The following is a 25,660-nucleotide window of genomic DNA, read 5'->3' on the forward strand; positions in this document are numbered from 1 at the left end:
GATCCTTTGACTGCCTCAGACTGGCCAGAGAACCCTCCTAAGTATTATTGGTACAGTTACCCCCAATACATTCTGGAAGTCACCAGATTCTGTCATCAAGTATTTGTCAACATCACACAGATGTCCACGTCATTATACAGGAGTTTCATGTGGCAGGGCTTATTGGTTTAGCAGTGCTTTCCCTGCTATTCCCCTCCCCCATTTCTCTTGACCCTTTCAAGTAGATGGTAGGGCTCAACTCTTCATGCATATTTGTAGATGCTCAGAATATGTCTTGACTTTTGTTTCCAAGCACCTAAGACCACTGAAAAGTTTAGATTGGGCATCTTAGGAGGTTTGGGAGTGAGAGAATGCTTGTGTGGGAAAAGTGCCACCATTCTCTGGCAGGCTTGTGAAAACAAGAGTCAAAAGTTAAGGGACAGTGGAGACAGAAGTGCATGAGGACAGCAGGGTGGATGAGCGTGTACCAGGGTTCCAGAGCCCTAAGTTTGACCAATGGATTTTGCATATTAGATAATGGGAATCTCTAGGAAGGGTTGAATAGTAACTTGAGGTCTTCCCACAGTATCCTGATACAATAAACTATTGTGCAGCAATGAAAAACATTTTAAGCAGATGAATCTGATGATGTTATATTGAGTAGAGGGAAAAGAGTCCCAGAAGACTTGAAGTATGATAGCTTTTGATAAGGCCCAAACAAACAAACAAAAAATAAGCAGGACTGTTCATGTGATAGAATAAGAGTAACCACAAAAAATGAGCAAGCTTACATCTATGGGGTAAAGAGGCAGGGAAAAGAGAGAAGGAGAGAAAAGAGAAGATGTGTTTCAGATACTATTCTCTGTTTGGTTAGCCAGTAAGTTCACCCGTGACCTTATATTAAAATGAGACCCATACATAGATCTATGATAGCATCACAAACCAGTGGTTAGTTGATCTCGTGCTGTATATCTTGGTCCAAAAAATACCTAACTGATATCTATGGCATACCAGTGTTTAGGTTAGACTTATAGACTTGAGGTCCGCATCTATTATAGGAAAAAAGTTTCAAAATAAAGTATCTTGACCCCTCACCTCCTACCCTATCTGTTTTTTGCCTGTTACTTCTGGAGGAGTGCAGTAATATGTAATTTTTTTTTTCCCTACAGAATTTTGAAAAGGGAAGAGGGGAGCTGAAATTTATGTCGCAAATTAGTTGTCAGACTCAGGTGGTCAGAAAGGTGTCAGTGAAAGTGAATTCTTACCCCAGTTTTCTCATCAATGATTTTTATTCCAGAAAGAGAAATGTTGACCCAGATCCTTTGTTTGTGTTGTCCCTGAGACCGAGCAGCTGCCGCCATTCCCTGATGAAATTGGGAAAACAAGAAAAATCTAGTTAAAAGAACCCTATGATGCTTCTGACTCTAAAATTTTAGAAGGCAATCAGCTTTGTTTTCAGCTTGGTTTACCATCTATGAAAGGATTAGGCATCTTTCATAAGAGACAGCAGGATGAAATAGAAGGCATTGAGCCAGGCAATTACTAGTCAGCTCTGTGAACTTGGACAAGTCCTCATTCCCTTGGCCTCCAAACAGTCATTGGCAAAGACAAGAAGACTAGACCAGAGATCTTCAAACATATTCAAAGATGTTCCTTCTAGGCCTTGTCTTATTTAATGAGTATTACTTCCTTCATTAGTTTCACAGCATGGCAATATTAGAATTTAAAATTTTAAAAAAACCAAAGGGCTAACACTAAAGAACACCAGTTTTGAAGCCGACTCCTGAATTTTACCTGAATACTTCCAGGCTCAGAAAGTTGGTCTTCTCAAAGGAAAAGGCATCTAGGGTCCTGCTACACTTGATTAAATCAGGTCTCTAGACAGCACTCAATATATGCAAACAAACTCATGGCTTCTCATAAAATGCAGCACCGCTGGATCAATTACGTGATTAGAAAAGTTTTTCTTTCAAATAATTGAGATATAGGTAAATACAAACTTCTAATATCATTTCCTCTGCTGCATATTTGCTTAAGATAGAGACAAAGTATGCTTTTCCCCTTTACCTTTAGTTTCATCATAGAATCTTGGCTCATTTTATCCCCTCTTGCATCGGTCACATCATCAATGCCGATTAGCTTGGCCTTGTATTTCACACCATCCCCTTTGAATCTGGCCAAAAGATATTCATCTGTCTTTTCAGTGCCTGAGAAAAGAACGAAATAGAGGATAAAGTTTATAAATGTATTGAAATATCAGCCCCAGGTATGACCAAATATGCCCCAGGATCTAAAAATCTGAGTAGTAAATATCTTGATTATTCTACAATTGATCAAGTATGCAATATTCTACCCTTATCCTTACTTCCTTTGAGTAAAAAAATCACACTGTGTAAAACTGTGTATGGCATTGGGGCGGAGAGAAAATAAACTCTTAAAGATGCAGACTGGGCTGAGTTATGGGAAACTTACGGGAATATGTGAGATGGGATTGGGGGATATTCTTCAGCATAGTTTTAAAAATCATTTTTAAAAAGAATATAAGGAGGATAATACTTTTTTTTAATGAAAGGAAAATAAGCCACTGCACAATTTACTAGCATCTTTGAACTGTCAATAAAGTGAAAGAGAATTGTGGGTAAATTCCCTTGGAAATAACTAAGATAATTGTCCATCTTTATAACTTCTTCTGCTTCTCTTCTCATTCCCATTTCTAAAGCGTGGACATGAAAGGCAAGGAAATCACGGCATATTCTCAAACTATGAATGATTAAGGATGCTGACACTTTCTAGTGGTACTTCAGGTCAAAAGAAGAGGGTGTCATAAAATAAAGATCTTGATTTTTTATAAAACGGCTACTTCAGTAAAGCAAAGTGGTATATAGGTTACTGAAAGATAACCATGTAATACTTGATAGTTGCGTTTCCCAACTGAACAAGATGTATGAAAGCTTCCCAGCAGGACCCAAATTGGTACAACCACAGAGTTCAGAGATACGTCTTATTGTATATGGATCGGACCAATCTCCTCTGCCAAAGTCTTACTTTCTTGTTTAGGAAAAGTTGACACTTGGCTGAGATTGAATTAAGGCAAGGGCCAGCTCTTACTTTGCCTTGAACGTCACACTTCGTCACTGGTAACCACCACTAGCTCCCCTCATTGGCCTCAAGAGGACCTCTTCATACCTTTCTTCTTTTCCTTCTTTGACGGTGCCTTTGGTGCCGCCTGTTGGTCAGGCTGACCATTAGTTGCACTTGTTTCTGCTTCGTTAGACATGGCAAGGAGGCAGACAGCCAACTCCAGCACCAGCAGACACTTAGTGACACCCAGCGATCCCCGATGGAGATGTCTCAAACAAACATAACCTGCTGCAGACACCTGTGGGCAGAGTTTAGAGGCATAATGAGATCATAACATAGCAAACCCAGACTTTATGTCCTAATAGGCCCACAACCCGTGATTTGGGAGCGTAGTTCTTCAGACTCATTTTGTTCTTTCTTCTCTGTTAGACTGAACTCTGACAGCAGGGGAGTGGGTAGGACTGTTTCCTTTGTAGTTTCCAAAATACCAAGAGGGTATTTACCAGATGTTTCTTTAAGTAGTTGATATCTGATAACACTTAATGTGATTATAGGTACAAACTATTGATACTATGTATAAAATAAAAAAGCTACAAGGATATATTGTACAGCATGGGGAATATAGCCAATATTTTATAATAACTATAAATGGAGTATAATCTTTAAAAACTGTGAATCACTCTGTTGTACATCTGAAACATATAATACTGTAAATCAACTATATCTCATTAAAATTTAAAAATAATGTTATTATCTAGCTCAGAAATTCATATTGGAACTTTGGCATAAAAATGTAGTATTAAAGATAGGGATCAAAACGTGTCACACGTAGATGAATAAGTTTTCATAGCAAAGTTTAAATAAATTGAATGCTGAGCTGAGAAGATTGCAACTGGCATCTGAAATTGGGCATTAAAAATTCTGGTTCCTGGGCTTCCCTGGTGGCGCAGTGGTTGATAGTCCGCCTGCCGATGCAGGGGACACGGGTTTGTGCCCGGGTCCGGGAGGATCCCACATGCCATGGAGCGGCTGGGCCCGTGAGCCATGGCCGCTGAGCCTGCGCGTCCGGAGCCTGTGCTCTGCAACGGGAGAGGCCACAGCAGTGAGAGGCCCGCGTACTGCAAAAAAAAAAAAAAAAAATTCTGGTTCCTCAAAAAATCATGTAACTATATAGAGAGTGATGAGGAGAGTTATGAATTTTATCTTATTCATAGATAAATATTTTTTAAGTATTAAGATTCTGCACATGATCTCCAGAGCTATCTAAGCACTGTATTTTAAAAGCCATCCATTTTTGACACTAACGCACATATCAGGGAAAGAATGGATTTTTGGGGTGTCTCATTGTACATATCTTGTGTTATTATTTAGTATTACTATCCTCAGAACCCTTTGGTATGTGCTCCACAAAGCTCCCCTATGTATCACGGTAGGTAAAACAAAAAAAAAGTCGTCATTGCTAGCACACAGAAGTCAAAACTAACATTTCAAAAGGTTCTTTCACCTCCCAGGAGTGAAAATTTCTACACAGCTCCTGAGAGCGCTAGGAAAGGTTAACTTTCGATGTGAACTGAAGACTAAAGCAAAGAAAAGCCACTCATGGTGTTGTAATCCTGTGAAGACCATGAATGGGCTGGTACATTCATCTTACCCCCAAAAGCTCTCTTCATTTTTTATAATCTTAATAGTCTTTTAAAATACATACATACACAATTACACAAACCTGTATACGATTAATGTTATCTGAATTATTTCATCTGAAGATTTAGTCATTAATTTTTTTTATTAAAAATTAAAAAAAATTTTTTTTTAATATTTATTTATTCATTTTGGCTGTGCCGGGTCTTCGTTGTAGCATGTGGGATCTTCGTTGTGGCATGCAGGCTTCTTAGTTGTGGCATGCAGATTCTTAGTTTTGGTAAACATGCAGGATCTATCTTCCCGACCAGGGATCGAACCCGGGCTACCTGAATTGGGAGCATGGAGTCTTACCCACTGGACCACCAGGGAAGTCCCATTAGTAGTTAATTTTGCCCAAAGACACCTGACTGGTAGGTGGCTGGGGAGGCAGTCTATTTACAGATGAAGACTATAGGGGACTCAAAGCCTTATTTACTCAAGATTTAGTTGGGGGCCAGGCACTATTAGCCCTTTAACTGTATTAACTGCAGAACGTTCATGGTAACCCTATGAGTATTATGATACAGTATTATTTCACTTTTCCAGAGGGAAAGCCAAGGCACAGAGGTTTTAAACAACGCAGCTGCTAAGTTGAAACCAGGTCTCCAACCCAGGCTGTCTGGCCCCAAGCCAGAGTTCCTTAAACACTACACTGATGAGTCTCACATGGGAAGCCTCATGTTCGCTACAGAGATGCTCTATTATATACTTATAGTGCCCCTCACCTCCCCGCAAAAAAGATACATCCAAGTCCTAACCCATGAACCTTTGTATGTGACCTTATCTGAGAAAAGGGTATTTGCAATTGTCTTTAAGTTAAGGCTCTTGAGATGGGATCATCCTAGATTTAGGGAGTGTCCTAAATTCTGTAACAAATGTCACTATAAAAGAAAGGCAAAGGGAAGTTTGAGACACAGAGACACATGGAGGAAGCGATATGAAGACAGAGGTAGAGATGGGATTGATACACCTACAAATCAGGAACGCCAAGGACTGCCAACGTCCACCAGGTGCTAAGGGCGAGGCATGGAATGAGCTCTCCCTCAGAGCCTCCAGAAGGAATGAACTCCAATGACACTTTGATTTGGGGGCTTCTGGCCTCCAAGACTGTGCGAGAATATATTTCCGTTGTTTCAAGTGACCCAGTTTTTTGTAATTTGTTATGGCAGCCCTTGGAAACGAATACACCACCTCTATTTTGTGTGCCTTGGTTGGCTTCATGTTTCCAAGATTTATTTCCTGACAACATGATAAATCTCTTTGTCATATCCACACTCTTCTAATTTCAGGAAGCCAATAATAATTTTCTTAATTTCAGAAAACGTATCCCAAATCAAGAGGATATTTGTCCACATTAACAATGTCAGGAGGTGAGATAAGCTCTGATCTAAGGAGACACATCAACGTTCATCCTCCTGCATCCTCACCTTCTCCCCAGTGGGCCCTTTCTTTTATCAGTGGCTCGTCTCATCTTAGAAATAAGGAAAACACTTCTGTGTGACCCTGTAGTCCTCCAGTTATCATCTTATGATCTAAACATCTAAAATTGAGGGCACTTACCCTCCACCTTTTCCTATCCCCTTCCCCTCATAGGACTGTTCATCTTAACGTTAGTCGCAGGAAGTCAACTTCAGCTGCTAATGGCTCTCTTGACCAAATCCAATTACTTCGCCTTCATCCTTTTGGGGGTATCCGACTGCATGCATCAGACACCTACACCTCTTTGAGAGCCCTTTTCCCACCATTTTTTGCTCCCATGACAACCCTGAAGCTCCAGTCCATGGCTTGTGTTTATTGAATTGGGATAATCCGGATTTTTGTTGTTAAATGATGAAGCCCCCTAAATTTTAGAATAACATTGAAAGATTTCCTACTTAATCTTGGGGCTCCCCTTGCATTTAGGACAAAGATTGAGACTTTTTCACTTTATATATGGACTCAAATATTTTACCCCTACTTATCTTCAACATCCTTTTCTTTCATTCTTGGATAGAAACCCCAATACTTCTCATTTCTTTTAGAAAACATTTTGGTTTTGACTCCTTCCCTTTTCAAATTAGCATAGCTCCCGTTTCCCCCATTTTCCTGCCCATCCCAGTTACCTATTTGTCCCTGAAGACTTTCCCTTCCTCCCCTCCAATTCTGGCTGGAAAGTAACCTGGCATAAACGTTTGTCACTCACCTTTGAAGCTGATACCATACTTTTCTGTAGCATACATATTATTTCCGAGAAGAAAAGACTTATTAGCTCATTAAACATGGGAAGTTTTGTCCTAAAGTGAGAGTATTTTAATGGAATTTGAGAAGCGCCACAGAGCACTTTGAGGGGGCTTGAGAGAGGGAATGGTGTGCGGTTTAGTCATAAAGGTGATACAAGATATAACAACCTTATAACTCAAAACCAGCATCAAATCTGGTGTTGGCAGACAGGGCCAAAATGGAAGAGCTCTAAAGTGAGTGGTGCTACCTTGGTTTTACAGCAAAAAATTTCTCTTGTTAGATACTGAACTACAACTTTTCACAGCACTGGGATTATTTTAAGGTACTTGGTATCTTTTGACTATATCCTTTCACTGTTGGGGATGAGCAGTTACAAGGGGCAAGGGAGAAAGAAGTAGGGAGAAAAGGTTTCTTTAGCATCTTAGCTTATTCCTTGAAGAAGATGGATGTGTATGGTGGGTTGTAATAGCCAAGGGCAGGTCTCCATTGTAGGCCATACAATTGAAAAGGTATCCATGCTCCCTGAAATGATTGGAAGGTAGATTCTGCCCATAGGCTCCAAGACTCAAAGATAAATCCCCTTACAAAGAACCATTAAAGTTTATCGAAAAATTTTAACAGAAGTGTACATCCAGTTATGTGTATACCAGAGTGATAAACATTCTTTCTCCACAGGTTTAAAGAGAACAGATTTCCCAAATGTCCAAGTTACCATTTGACATGTGGTAGACAGAAGAAGTCTTGCTTCCAGACTTAGGTCCCTCCGTAGGAATCATCAACTTAAATCCAGTGTTTAAAATTCAAATGCATAATCCTTCCAACAATATTACAGAATTGTCAGCTGTGCTCATAAAACCTTTAGCAGGTTTTATAATGAACTGATTTTTGGAAAGGCTTTGGGCATGAAAAAGGGACCTGGGGGCCAAAAGATGCCCTACAATTTCCCGTGACTGCTTTCCCAAACCTAGGCATTGCTGAAGAAAGTGTCTAGATTGCACTAAGCTAAGGGATTTTTTAATAAAGGGGAACAAGTGGGTGTAGGACAACCAGCAGGTCTAGTCCTTCTCATTCACTGGGTTTAGTCCCAGGGACTCTTCTGATCAAGGACCAAAAACTAATCAGGAAACAGACACACAAGGGATGTTATCATAAAAAAGGGATTACTAATTAAAGTTCAAAAACATATACAAAAGGTCACACGAAGAGCTCCCCATCAATTTTGACTCCTTTTTAAGGCCAATATAGAATAGAAAGTTGTAAATGAAACTATGCTGAGTCAATAAAATTAGCTTCATTTGAGTGAAGATATCTAACTTGGATTTTGGACTTAATACAAACCATGTGGGGACTTGCCCTTCCCATGGCACAAGAATCAGATGACCGCGAGAGATTCTGCAACACGTTTTTTTTGGATTTCTGAGAAGGCTCTGAGAAATGTATACCAGAAGACTGTGTGAGTCATCTTCAGATGACTATGTCCTTTGCACTAGAAAACAATCTGCTATAGTTTATTTAGCACTTAAAGTGATTCATGCAATCACTTTGGAATACTCAGAAGGGACAAATTTGTGTAGGGACCAATTTGGCTGGTGCCTCCTTATTCCTCCTTACCTTTTCCACCAATAGGAGTGTATTGGTATCAGCAATGATTCTAATTAATGATTACAGCGTTCTAAAGCAATATCATGACACATGTTTGCCACCTCCCTCCCAGTCTATCTTTTCACCTATTATCCTGAGCAGAGAGATATTTTCTTGGTCAGGTTCAATGCTGGTAAAAGGAATAACTTGAGTTAAGAACTTATTTAACGGTAGCCCCATTCCACAAATGGTAGAGGACTTGTTTTTAATGTTAAGGGGGATGGCACAAACACCTAACCTACCAAGTCCTTAAAACACTTACCCTGGCAGCTCTATGGAATAGACGGTGTATCTATTTTATGAATACTGAAATGGACTCGGTAACACAAGATCAACCACTAATAAGTCGCTGGGCTCAAACTGAACATGATCTGTGTTCCCTTTCCTACTATATATGCTGCTGCACTTAACTTTTTTTTTTTTTTAATTCACTGATTTTAACCTGTATTTTTTCAGATGGTCTCAAAGTCATAAGCCCATTGACTTTAACATATCAATTAACTTTCCGGACAGAGCCACGTAAAATAGACACAGGAAAGCGAGTTAAGGAGAATCAAGAACAAAGCAACATAAATGTCTTTGCTAGTGTCCAGCACTTTGTACAGGTCAGAAATGTGCTTTCTTGTCCTTTGGAACTTTATGCCTGTCTCAGCTGAGCTAATGAACTAGGACATGTGAAATATTAACCTCTAGGGCAGATCTCGAGGTCCAAGAGGGCAGCAAACAGCCTTCACCACTATCTTCAAAGTAGCCTTTTGAGAATAAGGGACCTTGCCAGAAATGAGGCAGCCAAGTTTCTGGTATTTGATGTAAAGCTATTCTCCTTTAACTGCTTGACTTTCTATGCTTTTAGGAAGGTTTATTCTTCTCCGCAAAGGCCAAGTTGACAGTAGACAGTAAGATTTTTGCAGCCTATTTAACTGGGGAAATAAGATTATGTTAACACACACTGAAAAGGAGTCCTTACGAGATTTTCTTGTAAATGCTGACGCTGCTGTAGGGGCCTCAGGAACAAAACATGCCTGAGTCAAGGAGGTATACACTAGTTACGCATTTACAGAGAGCACGTACCATTGCTGTTAACCCCTAGGAAGGATGCTGCAGGACTGATAGGACCTATAAAGCTCTGAACCAGAAAATTTTCCCCTATTTTTGGAATCAAGTCAGACCAGAGTTAAGAGTTCCTCAGACAGTTCATTCTGCGTAGAGGTGAGATAGTATAGCAGCTCAGAGTTCAGGCTTAGAAATCTTACATACTTTCACTACTTGCTAGCACAGTGGCTTGAGGCAACTTATCTAATATTCATTTCTCCACCTGTAAAATGGGAATACAGCTTGCAGAGCTGTTATAAACATCAGTAAGAACTGATGTAGAGACCCCAGTGCCTCCCATACAGAAAGCGCTCAACAAATGGCAGCTGTGATTAAATCACAGCTAGGTTTCATGGACACTGTGTCGTGTAGGCAGTCTTGTGTTGTAGCCAACACTGCTCTTCCACAGCAAGTGTTTAAACGATTTTAGAACAAGCAGGGCCAATAGGTGAACAGCTAGTAAGAAGAAACACTGTTAGAGCCACATCCTGTCCAACTCTGGCTTCTGTGACTAAGGTAGGTCCTGACAGGAACAGGACTGTGGGCATAAAAACTACTCTAAGTTATGCAGAGAGGCCTGCTCTAATGAATCCCGAGTCAAATCTCAGCCTACATCGTTACCATTGGCAGTTGAGAAGGTCGACCTCACACCCCTTGGGGAATTTTATGTGGAGCTCTTAAGACGCTGAAGTCCATGTCACACCCAGATCCGTTAGTTCAGAATCCATGAAGGAAGAGATGCAGGCACCAATATATTTTCAAGATTCGCAGATGATTCTAATGTACCGACAACTTTGAGGTACAGTAGTCTAACTTCCATAATCCTTTGTCCCCTTAAAGAAATACCAAGTGGGTTAGACTACTGAGCTGGAAGAGACCTAGGGAATAATTTGGTCATACCCTTTCATTATAAAGATTAGGGAACTGAGGGCAAGGAAGAGTATATAACTTGTCTAACTGTTAAACAGCTGGTTGTGGATAAGAGTTGGTACCAGGAGAAATCTAGATCCTAAAATGAGACTCTAGTGTCTTATTTCTAGAGATGTACGAGTCAGCTTTTTGTTTTGTTTTGTTTTTGTTTTTTCGCGGTACACGGGCCTCTCACCGTTGTGGCCTCTCCCGTTGTGGAGCACAGGCTCCGGACGCACAGGCTCAGCAGCCATGGCTCACGGGCCCAGCCGCTCCGGGGCATGTGGGATCTTCCCGGACTGGGGCACAAACCCGTGTCCCCTGCATCAGCAGGCGGACTCTCAACCACTGCGCCACCAGGGAAGCCCGAGTCAGCTTTTTTTTAAAACTGTGTTTTAAGAAGGCTGTACAAGGCCCATGATATAGAGACTGAACCAAGAACACCTCCCATTTAGTAGATATACCAAGCCAACAACAAGAAGATAATTTAGCAGAATAGTTTGAACATGGACTTTCATAGATGTTTTCTGAACCAAAACAGAAAAAGGATTTTATGTGGTCTAATGATACATTGTCACTGGATTCTCTTTTGCCTATGTAGCTGGAGTCCTGCTTGGTCAAACTGGCTCATTAATGTTAATTTGGCTGCTTGGAAGAAAGTATTTGGCTAGGTTTGAGATGCAACCCACAGATCAAAGAATTCACATTATTTCAGTACATTCTCTACTATTCAGGGCTTGGCCTTTTAGTGGTTTTTTGTTGTTGTTGTTGTTGTTTTTAAAGCACGATAGGAAGTTTGAGTTCTTGAGTTGGCAACTTCCAACTTCCAATATTCTTTTTTTTTTTTTTTGCGGTACGCAGGTCTCTCACTGTTGAAGCCTCTCCCGTTGCGGAGCACAGGCTCCGGACGCGCAGGCTCAGCGGCCATGGCTCACGGACCCAGCCGCTCCATGGCATGTGGGATCCTCCCAGACCGGGGCACAAACCTGCGTCCCCTGCAACGGCAGGCGGACTCTCGACCACTGCACCACCAGGGAAGCCCTTTCCACTATTCTTGACTCATTATGACCTCTCCTAATTTTGTATTCACCTCCACCCATTTTGTTTTTAAAATAACTTTTTATTAGGAGTATCTCCTAACAGGGCCTAAAGAATAGTCATCATAATAAAAGTGTTTGGGAGAGTTTAAGGCTTTAAGAAGGAGCTTAATGTTATCTGAATGAAGGCCCATTCTCTAGACTGGGCAATGCAGCAGATTCACTAGAAATGTCTAAAAATAGCTCACTAGTCTAACTGAAGTATTATTTACCATCAATTTTGCAGTCACATTACTTAGTTGTTTCAGTGCCATGACTGTTATTTTGAACACTTTACTAGGGTTAGAAAAAGTAGAATGTGCAGATTCACAATTAGAGTATGCTCTAGCCTCTTGGCAAGCTGGGCACAAGTTAACATGCTTGTATGAACAAAGGCATAGCAGACTGATTCTAGAATCCCTCCTTACACCTAATCAAACTCTAAGAGAGAAAGTACTGTTGGAATATCTCTGCGGTCGTTGGGCTGTGTGGAATTTTTGTGAATACAGACACATGAAGCTTGGGGTTGGATTAATTGACATGAGAGAGTATACCCATCTCAACTTTAACATCTCAGCTAATCGTTCTACCCCAGTTTTTGAGTATGACTTCCTCCAGCTTAGACTGAACAGAATAGGAAAACTGAAATCCAACTTTATCCTTTAGCTCCCGTCTACAAAGGGAAGGAAGTGACATTGATACTTTGGAGATTTGCAAATCATGTTTGTGCCACTGCTTTACATTGCTAGCATCGGATCATTTGGGGTAGCTGTGGTAACCCTGACACCAGGGACCATTTGGACTGGCTCAACTAGGCTATGGTACATGTGCTCTGTATATCTCGAGCGAGCTGGGCAGGGTGATGTAGTGGGTGCAACTTGACATGGAAAAGAGAATGGGGGATTTCTGGTCTAGTGTGCAGTGTGCTTCAACCTAGATTTACCAGAGCTCTGCATTTGGTGGTTATTGGGCCCTGATCCCCCTAACGATGTGGTATTTGTTCCTTATCTGTTGCTATTGTCCGTTTTTCACTTGTCCCTCAGGAGCTATGTGGTGAAGAGAGATTGGTAAGGTAATGACTGCATCCTTGAGTGAAGTTCATAATATTAAGTATCATCTTGAACTACCTTATTAGCTGCTTCTCTTTCTATTAGTGAGCTACCAAGTCACCTATGGAAGGAGCTAGGAGTGATTCCCTTTAATTCTAGGAAAGGCTATTAGGAATCCATTGTTCTGGGGGAAAGGATAGTGTGGCTTTTGAGGGGGTAGGAGAGGCTTGACAAAGGCTGACGATCTAGTGGGTAAATATGTATACCAAGCCAAGACATTTCTGGGAAATGGCCAGTGGATTGAAGTGGTCCAACATGGGGTGGTGTGTGTGGGCAGAGATGGGAGGGAGGGGTGGAAAAACTCCTTATGTCTGAGGAACGAGTAGAAGACAAAACGTCTAGACTCAAGACCTGGGCTCAAATGTCAGGGTTCCCATCGAACCCAGCCAAGAAGGTATGTTGGCACTTTGGGCAGGCCTCAGTACCCTGGCTGGTAGGTGATATGTGTGAGCACATTGAACGAGCTGTGTGACTAGAGGGCCTGTGGGGACATGATGGAACTCTGCAGAGCACTTCTCCCCCCACCCTGAGTCACCACTGCAGGACCTGAGAGAGTAGCACCTGCCTCAGTCACCAGAGCACTTGCTTTAGTGGCCAAACCCATCATGGTTTAGTGGTAGCACAGTAGCTCACACTGGTGCTGTCATAACGCTGGGAACACCATGCTGACAGTGACAGAAGGGGGTCCTCACCGAGTCTGGTCTAGTTATGAAGCGATAGTAACTAGAAAGTATACCAAAAAAGCAAGTGGAAGGAATAAGATTCTGAAAAGCTAAACGTTCATAGATAACCAGAATGGGTGGATGGAATAAACCAGTTTTAAAATCTGAGTTTAGAAGAACTCTATTTTGTACTATTAGATGGTAAAGTAGAACACTATACTTCATTCTGCTTCCCTCCCATCCTAAAGGCAAGGGAAGAGAGTATTCTAAGGATTGAAAAATTTATATGAAATATTTTAGGGTTTGAAATTAAAAAAAAAAAAACAAGCCAAAACTACTAACATGGAAGCCTCTGGAATTTTTCTATCGCAGGGCCTCTGGGGCAATAATTTGAGAAGCATTATGATACAAAAACACAAAAACACATGATTTTTACTTTGAATTTGGCATCTAAATGTACAGTGGATATTATGCTTGTCCCTTACAGGAAAATGTAGTCAAAATACCAATGAATCAGAATGAGGGAAAAGGATTGTCATTGCACATTTGATTTCTAGGCCAATACGCTGACACTATTCCTACCTTCAATAATCTTCCCTCATATCTACGTGTACTTACCCAGCTGACCAGCAAATACTTCATCGTTTTCATGTCTATCCTTCCCAGGTTACTTTAACATACTTCTACCAAAACTCACCCCTCTTCCTAATTCCAAGCTAGTTTTTAAATAAATCATACAAATGAATCTTAGCAGTTTGTTTCCTAGCATGCACAGTATCAAGTTGTGCTTTCTCGTTCCCAAATGAAATAATCTGAATGACGTCAGCCCAGCCATGTAGCAACACCTAGCACATGGACTTCAGGATACACAGTTTGTTCATTTGAGCCCCTCTGTGATTTCACCTATGATGCTTGCATATGTAAATCTTAACTGTTAAACATGTTGCACTTTCTACTTGAGTGCCATTACAATAGTCATCTTGAAAGTCCACGTGGATATTAGAAGAGCTCAAGAAAGCACGTTATTTAGAAGCACCTGCATCTTATTTATTTACTTAAAAAATTTGTTTTGCTTCTGTGTCTGGTTTATTTGATTCAACATAATATTTATGAAGTTCCAGCCATGTTGTATCTTGTTCATTATCATTGCCATATATCTCATTGTATGAATACACCACAAATTTTATCCACTTTGGAGCTGTGATGAACAGTGCTTCTACGAATATTCTACTACGTATCTTCTGATGCATGTATGTGTGCATTTCTTTTTATTTTACTTTATTTTTTATTGAAGTATAGTTGATTTACAATGTGGTGGTAGTTTCAGGTGTATATAGCACAGTGATTCAGTTCATATATATATACATATATATATATATATATATATGGTCTTTCAGATTCTTTCAGATTCTTTTTCCTTATAGGTTATTACAAATTACTGAGCATAGTTTCCTGTACTATACAATAAGGCACTTGTGTTTTAAACATTAAGCTATAAACAAACATACACTAGTAGGATTATTTTATGATATACCATATCAGGCCATTTTAAAAGCAGGCAAGTCATCTTAAACTTTCCAAAACCAGTGCAAGAAACACTGCTTGATATTTAGTTTCTTCTTTAATAACCTGGCTGAATTATGTTAAATTCCAACGTGGTTTCCGTTCCTAGGCAGAGCCCCACGTTCATATAATCTTCAAAGCCGTGGCTTGAGTGTTTCTGTATCTTTCTGTAACTCACGTTTCAGAGATGTGCTGTATTTTGGAGAGTTTAAAGGAAGAAGAATCCAGCTGCCTTGTAACACCTGCACAGAGTAGTCAAACTGAGGTGTATGTAGTAAGTGTGTGTAGACAGTCAGGACTTCTTTTTTGTTATATTTCTGTACATAGACCAAAACCATGAAAAATTTATTATACCTATGTAGACCCAACACAAGATGAGTTTAAGTTATTTGATTCTAATATGTTATCTCTGGTTCTGAGTGGCCTTTTCAGTAGAATATGCCCTTTGTTTTCGTGTTCAATCTACCCTTAGAGTTGGTATTAACCTTCCATGAGAGACTTTGCCACTGGCTCCTGTTTCCACGTCTGACACAATCTCTTCTAGTTGGGCAAGATATCTACAGCCAACAGGGCATTTGGGCTTCATCTTCAAGAATGACAATGGCCCTGCTAACCCCATAGATAAGAATAGGTTGGTTTTTTTTTTAAACACTTACTGTTACCTGTGTGCTGAATATATTAACTACCATTTTAAGGATTTTTTTTTAACCGTTTAAAAATAAACTTTAATTGTAGCCTGAGAAAGACACTACTGCAAAGTGATTAGTGTAAACTGCCCTAAGGAGGAGAAACAGGAAAAAATGCAAATCTCTGAGAAAAGCCTACTAATAAAAACCATAGATTGAATCACCTGGTTAATTTAGTAGTTACTACAGTGAAATCCACAGAGAAAAACAGAAGCCAAAACATAATTCAATATACAAGTTAAAGGATATCTTCATGATTTAGCTGATTCCCCTTAGAGAAGATTTGGTTGTTTTCAAACAAGATGAAGGAAAAAGGAGTCATTTAAAAATAAAAAGGGGGACTTCCCTGGTGGCCAGTGGTTGAGAATTTACCTTCCAATGCAAGGGACACAGGTTTGACCCCTGGTCGGGGAACTAAGATCCCACATGCCGTGAGGCAACTAAGCCAGCGTGCCGCAACTACTGAGCCCACACGCTCTGGAGCCCAGAGCACCAAAACTAGAGAGAAGCCTGTGCGCCACAACAAAGATCCTGTGTGCTGCAACTAAGACCCAATGCAGCCAAACAAATAAATAAGTAAATATTTTAAAAAATAATAAAAATAAAAAGGGACTTTCTATTTATTTGTTGAATTTCAGGTTTACAGAGAACCAGGAACCTGATAACCAGCCCTCTCCCCCCACCCGACACCAGTGCTCTACCATGCCGAAGGTTAGGAAGTCTCCAGAATGCTATCTAAAAGGCCAGGGGAACTCGTCCAGAAGAAATAAGCATATAGGCTCATTTGCTTAGTGCTTGGTTGCTGGCCAAATTAGATAAGTTAACAGATAAGAAATCCCCAGGTACTTGCAGATTCTGTTAGACAAGGAGAAGGGTGAGTCTGCCAACTTGTTTTCTTGCTTCTTGTGGTGATATATTAATTCTACTCAAGTACTAAAAATTTAGGAGACAGGTTCCAAAAATGGTCTGAAATAGCTAGCCCACCTGCTTTGAACTTGTGTGCACACAAATACTCTAAGAAGCTGTTGCATGGGACTTTCCTGGCAGTCCAGTGGATAAGACTCCATGCTTCCAGCTGCAGGGGGCACGGGTTCCATCCCTGGTTGGAGAACTAAAATCCTGCATGCCATGCAGCCAAAAAAAAAAAAAAAAAGCTACTGCAGAGTGAGATGGACAAAGTGTTGGAAATGCACAAGCATCCTTGAACTTGAACTAAGGTTCACACGCCATCATTATTCTCTCATTTTTTGGGAAATGGTATTGCAGCGGTCCCTGACCTTTTTGGCACCGGGGACCGGATTTGTGGAAGACAATTTTTCCACGGAGTTGGGGGGATGGGGGGATGGGGGATGGGGGATGGGAGACATTTCAGGTGGTAATGAGCGATGGGCAGCAGCAAATGAAGCGTGGCTCGCCTGCCAGCCACTCACCTCCTGCTGTGTGGCCCGGTTCCTAACAGGCTGCAAACTGGTACAAGTCCGCGGCTGGGGGTTGGGAACCCCTGAATTGGACCAAATAAGCACATGGGGATAAGTCAGTGCATTTTTAAACTGAGGGATGGAAAAATTCTATATGGCAGCACATTAACTCATGCTAAATGAAACAGATTTGGGATTTTAATTGCTTCACAGTTGAAGCAACTACATTGAACAATGTATGTAACAAAGTGTTCTAGTTTATCGAAATATCTGTATATGGTTCATTCACTGCAGAGATAGATGAGCAAAGGAAGTTCCAATTACAAGAAAAAATCCTACCACTTAATATCAGACTTTCCCTTATAAAGTCTAAGTAGGTGAGACAGGTTTTGTTTCATGAACTCTATGCATAAATTCATGAGAATGCAACCAAAATTTTACCTGTTACCATCATGTAAGTCATCACCATTAACTGGTCCTCCCTTCCACAAACATGTCTAGACATCTACCTTAGGGATCATGGTGTACAATTGGCAAGTCTGGAAGAGTAATTCAGGGAACCTTGCATCTACTAAAGCCTTTGGGAAAAAGCCACCCCTATATGATTCCAAACATTAACCATTATTAATCTAAAGAAGCTTTCAGGAAGTCAATTTCTATTCCACCTTTGGCAATCATTTAAGTGATTCTACAAATGAAGTTAAAATAATGGAGGTGGTGTTTCAGAGCACCAAGTTAAGAGTTCTTAGAAAATGAAGATACAGCTTACTGATTTTCTTTCTTAGTTGCAATAATCAAAGAACACAAGGAAAGATCTCAAGTATCACCTTAATCTGTACAGATTTCGAAAAGTTTATTCTGGAATTTAAAGAGTGACTTTGAAGGTTTTCTAACACATATATTCCACTGGATTGTTTTCTTAAGTCATTTCTTCTAATATTAAAATCATTCCAGAGCTGGGAGAAAGGGGGAAAAAATCAAATTTGTACCAGCTGCATAAAAACAAGGTATCTAAGAAAATTGCCCTGGTTATGTCATTATACACCATTTTCAAAGGCTCGAGTCTTGAATATTTCATTTACTGTTTTTCTCTTTTTTTAAAGATAAGTTCCTCGGGTGGCATTAACCAATGGCTTGGAGGAGCCTAGGAAAATGAGATTTTTCTTCCCCAGGTCCAGCATAATTTTTTTTTTTTTTTACTTTTGACCTAGATATTATTTTGCAAGATTGAAGAAGTAATCAGTGTCTTAACTTTATACTTACATGAAGTAATGTTCAATGCAGTATGCTGTTTCCTATAAACCTGCACTGGTAGCCTGATAAACAACTCAGTTTGGGTATTTTAAAAGGCAATAAACGCCTTAACTAAATAAACCATCAATTCATATAGAGACAAAAGAATTGCTACTTCCCAAAGAGCTTAACAGATTTGAAATGATAAATTTATATACTAAGACAATCTAGTTTCTCTGGCTTTTGGGACTGTAAAGATTCATTTATTAGATCTATGTCTGTGTCTTTTAAAATTTGTTATTCAAAATCATCTCCAGCTGCAGATGTTGTTAGTGTGAGTCTAATGTTGGTTAACCCTCTACTCCTTCCCCGTTAAATGAATTTGACTTAAGTTAATAGTGAGAATACTGTATTGTCTAACAGTTGCACTAAAAACCTGTGAAGTGTGTCTGTTTTCTAGCTCTCAGAGCTTTGGCTAGAAACTGTAAGAAATTAACACAACATTGTAAATCAACTATACTTCAACAAAATTAAAAAAAAAAAGAAATTGTGTCGAGTATTTGCCCTTTATATTGTTATTATTTATAACCTGCCTAGCACTCACAGTCACAAGTATCACCCAATGGTCAAGGCTTGGCTTTAGGGCAAGCGATTGGTCAAAAATGTGACTTACTATGAGGAGACTTTCCCAGAATAAGCAGATGAGATGAGAATTCTTCCTTCTCCCAGGCCTGCTGCATGTACACCATCCCTGTTGGGTTTCATTGCCTTCTTAAGATGACAAATCATGGGGGTGCCACACGGCTCTATAGTTTTAGCGTGAGATGAACTAGTAGGCATGGTTCCTTATTGCCGGCCACTTTGCTGGGCTTGCACTGAGACCTCCTGGCCAATTATGAGATGTCATATTTATATTCAACTACAAAAAGGTTTCTCATTAGTCTACACAGCAATGTCAACATCAATGATTCACTGTGAAGGAAATTTACTTGATTCATAAAAAATGTAATATTTAAGCAAGTGGTTTCATTAGCTTTTAGAGCAATCTCATCTGTTCTCTGAACCATTAATGACCTGTTGCAAAATTCTGTGTCTGCTAAGTAATTGACATTTAAATACTTGAGGAAAACATGAATGGATATAAGTGATTAGATAAGGCCTTCATTTGTAGCTTCTCTTTACGATCCCTGTGATATATGGTCATTAAATAAAAGGAACTTCAGTAGGTCCTTGAAGATTTAGATTCACTCCACAGTGGCATCTGCTATTTTCTAGTTTTATTATGTAGGCATTTTTAGCATCAGAGAATGCAATTAGATCATTTGTTTCCTTAGCTGAACTCTATAGTCCTGTGCAAAGACAAGTCTTTGAAAGCCACTATTAAGTTCCTAATCCAATCTTTATTAAAAAGACTCAATATTATGGACCAGGAGGTTAAGACAAATCCTTAAAAAAGTAATGATCAAGCTTTGCTATAACCCAACGATGCCTTCTACTGCAGTAAAACTTGAAGTTAGGAATATGTTTATAGTTTTAATGTTTTGTTCTTCTCTTCCAGTGTGGATTATTACAGGATATTGAATATAGTTCCCTGTGCTCTACAGTAGGACCTTGTTGTTTATCTATTTTATATATAGTGGTTTGTAACATAGTTGTAATGTCTTTAAAAAACAGAATGTGATCCTTAAACTATAGATGTGTGTAGACAATGAGTTCCACCAAAGAAAACACTGAGAGAAACAACACTAACATGCTTTCTCAGTCTCTCTAAGGTAAGCAAAGTTTTACTTTCAGGACTAATTATCACAAGTAGGATGTGAATAAAATTTCTTTCTCAGGGTCATTCTCTCCAGCGCTGAGGTTCTCTAACTGAAATTTCATTCTACATTTGCACCTCCACCTAAGAAATCCCTTAAGAGTCAAATGCCACCTCGGTTGACTCTCCTTTTTTTTTAAAAAATAAATTTATTTATTTATTTATTTATTGGCTGCATGGGGTCTTCATTGCTGTGCGCGGGCTTTCTCTAGTTGCGGAGAGCTGGGTCTGCTCTTAGTTGCGGTGCACGGGCTTCTTTTTGTGGTGGCTTCTGTTGTTGTGGAGCACGGGCTCTAGGCACATGGGTTTCAGTAGTTGTGGCATGCGGGCTCAGCAGTTGTGGTTCACGGGCTCTAGAGCGCAGGCTCAGTAGTTGAGGCGCACGGGCTTAGTTGCTCCGCGGCATGTGGGATCTTCCCGGACCAGAGCTCGAACCCGTGTCCCCTGCACTGGCAGGTGGATTCTTAACCACTGCGCCACCAGGGAAGTCCCCACCCCTGTTGACTTTTAAGAGCATGTCATCTGTCTCACACTGTGCTCAGTCAGTGTGACTCTACAGATGGTAAATCATTGGCTACCCCAGAGTTTGCTCTGAAGCCATGCTAACAGAAAATCAGAAAGGCCTTCAAATACAGGCAGCTTTGTTTCATATGTTGTTGAGAGCATATGGGGTTTGGTGACGGATCCCTGCTCAAAGCCATTACGATTTAGAGACTGGAAACAAAGTTAGCTCCTGAACGCCAGGGGTCAGTGCCAACAAGTCAATTCATGTCATAAATCTACATCCCTACTATGTGCCAGGCACTCTTCTAGCGCTTGGGATATGCCAGTGAGCAAAACAAAGATCTATTCCCTTATAGGGTTTACACTCTAGCAGGGGAAAGCCTTAAATGGATTATAGTCTTTCAGAAGGTGACAGATGCTCTGGAAAAAGAGCAGAGTAAAGCGGGTTGGGAGTTCAGGGTTGGGGATGGCTTTAATAGTTTTTTTAGGGGGGTGGTGGGATGAATTGGGAGATTGGGATTGACATATATACACAAATACGTATAAAATGGATAACTAATAAGAACCTGCTGTATAAAAAAATAAATTAAATGAAATTCAAAAAAAATAGTTTTTTAAGAAACACAGAAGGAATACCAACGTTTTAAAAGTTAAATTTATCTTCATCCCTTTCTGACAAGAGTAGAAGCTGAAGTACGGAAGTTAATCAACCCCCTGAAAGTCACATGGGTCTAATATCTATGCTTTTAATGTCTTTGTTTTAGAACAATACAGGCAAAAGAGAGAATTAATCTAGTTCTTCAGATAGGTGGAATGGGTGTTAGCCAGAAAATACTTTTGGGAAAGAGGAATTGATAGCAATGGGAAAAGGATATTTATGTAATCTTGACTAGAATACCAAACCCGTGCTGGGTTATATGATGGGAAAAGGTTGAAAAGTAGGTCAGACTGGATTAGGGTGGGTTAACAGAACTCTATTTTGTCTAGACGGTGCTGAGAAGACTTTGAGGTTTTGAGCAATGGTGTAGAGGTCGGGGTGGTGACAAATCTGTGTGTGGAGCCGTGGTATCAAAGAGTCAGATAGCTTTGTAGTATGATAGTTGCATGAACTTGCCATTTTGAGTGATTCAAAACTGCCGGTTTCTTTCATTTAATTACTTGGTTAATCTTTTGGAAACAAAGCCTTTTAACTGAAAGGTTAAGGTCTAACAATCTCAAATGTCAGATTCAAGGTTATCCCATCTTGCCGAACTATGATGCTTGGTGACCCTCAAACTTCAAATAAACAACATGTCCTAAAGGTGGCTTAAAAAAAAAAAAATCAAAGGCCATTATGTCTTATAACTTTCATTCTAAGACCCTAGAAAAAGAATTCCCATAATGTCAGTTCTATAAAACCTTACGTAAGTATAATGATATTTGAAATGTGAGCGACTAAAGGAACTTGTAAAAGGGAGCTATTGACTAAAGTAGTCATGTCATTGTAGCTCCTTGCTTAAAGCAGAACAGATAGCATTTTCCCATTGTATATATGTTTCTCCATATAACTGTTGAAAGACTAGAAGGAGGAGTCGCAAGGAAATGCTGGTCAAGAAGGGTGGCAGTAGGGTGAGAGACAGATTTCTGCTTCTTATACATTTAGAATAGTGATATTAGGGTGACGTGTGCCTTTCCGCATTTTTAAAATTAAATTCGTTAGGGATGTACTAATTTGTCAGATAGCAATATTTAAAATGTAGGCAAATCTGTAGTCTTACTTGGGCTAAAGACAGAATCATAAAGCTACTCTAGTATCAGTCACATGAGATTAAACTCAAAAGCTAAGAGAACCTACAAATTGAACTTGAACATCTCTGCAAGCGCGCAGAACGCTGCTCACAGAAAGCTTTCCACACTGTCATCTTAGACTTCGTTAAATGTTTACTTGTCCAAAATTGTTGAGAAAAGCTCCTGATACATTAAAACAAATGAACAGTACGTTTTGAATCAATTACTCACTGGGGTTTGAAAAAACTCTTATGCTAGCATTTTCAAAGTTGATCAGAGTACGGTCTATTGCCTATTTCCAGACTGGTTTTCTTGGATCCAATGGGGTCTGTGTAGATAGGAACAAGTTGGCAACCTAAGTTAAGAATTAAAGAACCTAATTTGTATGTTCAGTACAGCTGCACATACAAATTTAAAAAAGCAGCTTTCTTTGATCTGAGCAGAAATTGTGTTAAGTCAAAGGGATAACCTTAATTATTCAGTACTGAGCCAAAGGTTTCATCTATTTTCTCAATTTTTATTAGTTCTTTAGTAAATAGTTTGGTAGATGTTCTTAAAAGGAGAAAACAGGAGGAGAATAAGAAGTTGTCCTTGGACAACCTGATGAAATATGAGGTTGAAAACTATTCGCCACTATGATTATTATTGGCCCTTGTGATAATATCTATTGGGTTAGATAGATGTATGAGCCATGATGAATACTCCAGTGGCAGAAGTTAAACCAAAGGCTTGACCACACCATGTGGAGAATTTCAGTAACAGCTTGTTGGCTTTTCTCAGGCCCTGAGCAGATATAAACTAGAGGAACCTAGGGGTACTGCTCATTATAAATAACCTTAAAGTCAAAAAAAGACTCAAAACTATTTTGCTTATACCAACAGATAAGGCAAGCTGAAGTTCTCTGTTTTGCTCCCTTTACAATAAATTCCAATTAATGCTGCAGATGAGAGTCGCTTGAGTCACTCATTAACCTGGCGATCTGGTTAGTGTTTACCAAATACCTACTGTGTTCCAAGCACTGTATTATGCTGTATATACAGTGACAAAAATAGATATGGTCTCTACTCTCAAGGGGCTTACAGTATAAACAGGGGAGAGAGAATAAGCAAGTAATAGTTACAACTGCTACTAAGTATTTCAGAGGAAATGTTTCTGATTAGGGTAGAAAGTTTCACTGCCATTAATAACGTTTACAAGAGAAGGCAAAATTAGACTACTTCAAGGAATTCTATATATTGTTTTCTTATTAATATCAACCACGGAAAGATGAAAATTTTGTCTTAAGGGTTTAATTACCCTCTTCAATAGACAGTTTTAAAATGATGACATTTACTTAAAACATTAATTAGATGGGAGATATTTACATTAAATATTTGGGAATCTCCTATAATAATATGGCAATCTGGAAGACCATCTGTGTGACAGAGCCAGTGGGAGGAAAAAATCTTGTGATATGCTAGGTTATGAAGGAATGTCAGTGATGTTTCCTGCAAAGTTATCTTAAAATCCAGAGTTCTGAATCAACACTCTTTTCATAAACACAGGAAAGAAACATATGCTCACTTGGCATCAGTTTTGTCACTTCAGGAGTACAAGCAATTCAGAGATGACACAAACCTCTATATTCTAGAACCAAACATGTTCTGTGGCACTCTTAATTACCAGATTTTTCTAAGAGTACAACAGGGTCACTTTCAGATCAGGCCAAACTACTGAACTGTGGATTTAAATGAAGCAATATTTTGAAAACGTAACCATGGGTCTCTACTAGTGGCTTTAGTTATTTAAGGAGCACTACCTAGTTTACGAGAGGATCAGCAAGAGAATATTAGGTAACAATTGGTTAAGGTTAGCCTTCATCAAGAACATGGACTTTATTATCACCCCAAATAGTAAGGCGCTCAACAAGTGTTGGCTGCATGAAATATAAGAATTTGGATCCTAAAACAGAGCACAGTTGCATCCATTGTTTCTGTTAAAGACTTCTTGTATACAAAGCTGAAGATTTCTATCTCTACACACTATCTGGAAACTGAAGTACAGATTTTCTTTTGTTCATGGATATACCTAAAAGATCCACAACAGTATCGTCTGTAGCTTAGAATGAAGCTAAGATTTTATCTTAGACTGTTCACGTATCTACTGAATCTGGCAAACTTTCGACCCTCTATTTTCCATAATTACCCTTTATTTCCATACCTCTCCTCCCTCTCCACCAAAAAAAATTTTTTTTACTTAGTTCCGGGATTCCTCCCCAGTCTTGCTTCATCGCCATTCCGACGAGTTCCTGCTTCCAAAAGAGCTATACTATCTTGTGTCACGTACCTTGTTCCTGACAATTAGCCAACTCTTAGTACAGTGTTATATTTTTTATACACACAGCACAGGTATTTCATATTTAGAATACTTGAAGTAAAAAAAAGCTCTTTGTGGGATTAATTCTCCCTTCCATCTTCTCAAAAGGATCCAATGAGAATCTAAGTTGTAAGAGCCTCTAGTTGTCTCTGACCCACTTTCATGGCTGAATTCTTGTAGTGGCGCCCTCTCAGACCTCAGAGTCTTCCTGATTTTGTATTAATCAGGCATCAGTGTTCAATTCCTCTATTTACGTCAGTCTGAGATGCAAAGCCTTGTATATTTAGAATGCACAGTAGATATATACATAGCCACCTGTTCCCTGGAGAAGCTGATCTCTTCCATTTACCCTGAACACACACACACACACACACACACACACACGCACATGTGCGTGCACACACAAGTACACAGTGCCTTCTCTTGTTACCTCCCTAGCCTGTAATACTTACTGCCTTCACCTACTTAAATTCCTATCTGTCATTCAAAGTTCACTCAAGATGTGTTGTCTTAGGTCTTCACTTACCTCTCACCGGCCCTACCATTTCTCTACACTTGACCTATTGTTGTCTTCTGATTCCTGTGGAACTCTTCCCTTAACTCAATGAAATTCTGAGGTCAGGGAATCATTTACCCTACTTTTCTAGCCCCCATGCAGTCTGGTAGAAGGAGTGCACTTAAAACATTAGAGGTAATACACAGTTGCAATTTGTTCCTTAATATTGAGATCTTTTCTTTACCTTGCTGATTTTCCATGAAAGAACAGGTCTTTCTTCAACTGCTAAGCAATCGCTACTCAAACTCCTCCTGCCAATACAGCCAGGTTAATTGATCTGAGTCAGCATTTTGTTTTCCGGATTTAATAAAGA

At 39.7% G+C, this 25,660-nt stretch overlaps 1 protein-coding gene across 6 annotated transcripts in view; it reads right to left on the minus strand.

The window, feature by feature from the left end:
- DAB2 (DAB adaptor protein 2) overlaps window positions 1-25,660 on the minus strand; it is a 169,935-nt gene that overhangs the window by 19,176 nt on the left and 125,099 nt on the right. For all 6 annotated transcript variants that reach the window (XM_067730573.1, XM_067730576.1, XM_067730577.1 and 3 more), the window contains exons 2-4: window positions 3,166-3,358; window positions 2,047-2,186; window positions 1,245-1,343 (exon numbers count right to left, since the gene is read on the minus strand). In XM_067730573.1, the coding sequence (XP_067586674.1) occupies window positions 1,245-1,343; window positions 2,047-2,186; window positions 3,166-3,256 (330 nt within the window). In that variant the 5' untranslated portion in view covers window positions 3,257-3,358. The remainder of the gene's footprint in view (window positions 1-1,244; window positions 1,344-2,046; window positions 2,187-3,165; window positions 3,359-25,660) is intronic.

This window comes from Pseudorca crassidens, chromosome 3 (genome assembly GCF_039906515.1).
Source record: "Pseudorca crassidens isolate mPseCra1 chromosome 3, mPseCra1.hap1, whole genome shotgun sequence".
Taxonomy (NCBI): domain Eukaryota; kingdom Metazoa; phylum Chordata; class Mammalia; order Artiodactyla; family Delphinidae; genus Pseudorca; species Pseudorca crassidens.